Source organism: Tupaia chinensis, unplaced genomic scaffold (assembly GCF_000334495.1).
Source record: "Tupaia chinensis unplaced genomic scaffold, TupChi_1.0 Scaffold000201_1, whole genome shotgun sequence".
NCBI classification, from domain to species: Eukaryota; Metazoa; Chordata; class Mammalia; order Scandentia; family Tupaiidae; genus Tupaia; species Tupaia belangeri.
In genome coordinates this window covers 1,270,009-1,271,638 of record NW_006159676.1, presented here as the reverse complement: position 1 = coordinate 1,271,638, position 1,630 = coordinate 1,270,009, and the positions used below count along the sequence as shown (strand labels likewise).

Below are 1,630 nucleotides of genomic sequence, written 5' to 3'. Positions count from 1 at the left end.
CGTCGCCCCCGGCCCCCGCCATGCGGGGCGTCCAGTCTGGGGAGAGCCAGACCTTGCAGTCAGAAACTGGGAGAGCCTCTGGGCCCCCACAAAGACCCCTGGCACCCCCAAAATTGGTGGTGCTTTTTTTTTTTTGAGAGATTTTCGCTATAGGGCGCCTGCGCTCACCAGACAGACAGAGAGAGACGTAGAGACAGAAAGCGAGAAATCACCCCCCAGGGGGGATGGCCATGCCGCAATCCCTTCTCCTCCATTCTCCTCTTGGGATCTTGGGCACACACGCACACGCGCCCGGCATGAGTTTTAAGCCACCAGGTCCGGAACACGAACCCCGGTTGACTACGTGGGAGTCCAGCGACATAGCCATTACGCCAACTGCTGGTTCCCGGTGGTGCTTTTTGCTTTTTTTTTTTCCTTCTTTTTTATTTATTTATTTATTTTGCCTTAGGGAGCATGCGCTTGCGAGACAGAAACAGAGACAGAGACAGTGAAAAGGAAAGTGAGAAATCACTCCTGCATCCTCAGTGGTGGCCACGCTGCAACCTCTTCTCCGTTCTCCTATCGGGATTTTGGGTATGCATGCACACGTCCCCAAAATGTGTTTTAAGCTGCAGGGACCGGGACTCAAACCACAGTTGACTACGTGGGAGTTCAGGGTTGTAACCATTACACCATCTGTTGGTACCCCCTAAATACGTTCTTTTTTTTTTTAGAGGTTTTTGCTATAGGGCATGGTGCGCTCGCCAGATAGACAGAGAGAGACAGAGAGACAGAAAGCGAGAAATCACCCCCCAGGGGGGATGGCCACGCCACAATCCCTTCTCCTCCATTCTCCTCTCGGGATCTTGGGCACGCACGCACACGCGCCTGGCGTGAGTTTAAGCCACCGGGTGCGGGACGCGAACTGCGGTCGACTATGTGGGAGTCCAGCAACATAGCCATTACGCTAACTGCTGGTCCTGCCCCCCTAAATACCTTTTCTAAAAGTGTATTTGGGCCAACAGTTGGCAAGTCCTAAAAGGCTCTGGACTCCCACACCGGCTGACCAAGGTTGATATCCTGGACCTGGTGGTTTCTTTTTCCAAACCCTTCCTCCACACCCCCCTACCTCCACCCCCATCCCCTGCAAATGAGCACAGGTGCCCTATAGCAAAAACTTAAAATAATAAGTGGGAGAGATTTTAGAGAGAGAGATTTTTGCTGTAGGGCATGTGCGCTCACCAAAGAGACAGAGAGAGACAGAGAGACAGAAAGCGAGAGATCACCCCCAAGGGGGGACAGCCATGCCGCAATCTCTTCCCCTCCATTCTCCTCTCGGGATCTTGGGCACGCACACACACACACACACACACACACACACACACGCCTGGCGTGAGTTTTCGGTTGCCAGGTCTGGGACTCGAACCACAGCTGACTACGTGGGAGTCCAGCGACGTAATCATTTCGCCATCTGCCGGTCCCTGGCTTCTCTTGAGCAGTTATCACCATTGCGCCATGGAGCCACCCTCTAAAGATTTCTCAAATCAGTGGGACCAGCAGTTAGCGTAATGGCTATGTTGCTGAACTCCCATGTAGTTGACCAGGGTTTGAGTCCCGGACCCGGTGGCTTAAACTCACACTCCCTATAGTG

At 53.3% G+C, this 1,630-nt stretch overlaps 1 protein-coding gene across 1 annotated transcript in view; it reads right to left on the bottom strand.

Annotated features, from left to right (window-relative positions):
- The window catches only part of CERS1 (ceramide synthase 1), a 13,985-nt gene that overhangs the window by 5,673 nt on the left and 6,682 nt on the right, over positions 1-1,630 (bottom strand). The window contains exon 3 of the mRNA XM_014587317.2: positions 25-36. Coding sequence (XP_014442803.1) covers positions 25-36 — 12 coding nt within the window. The remainder of the gene's footprint in view (positions 1-24; positions 37-1,630) is intronic.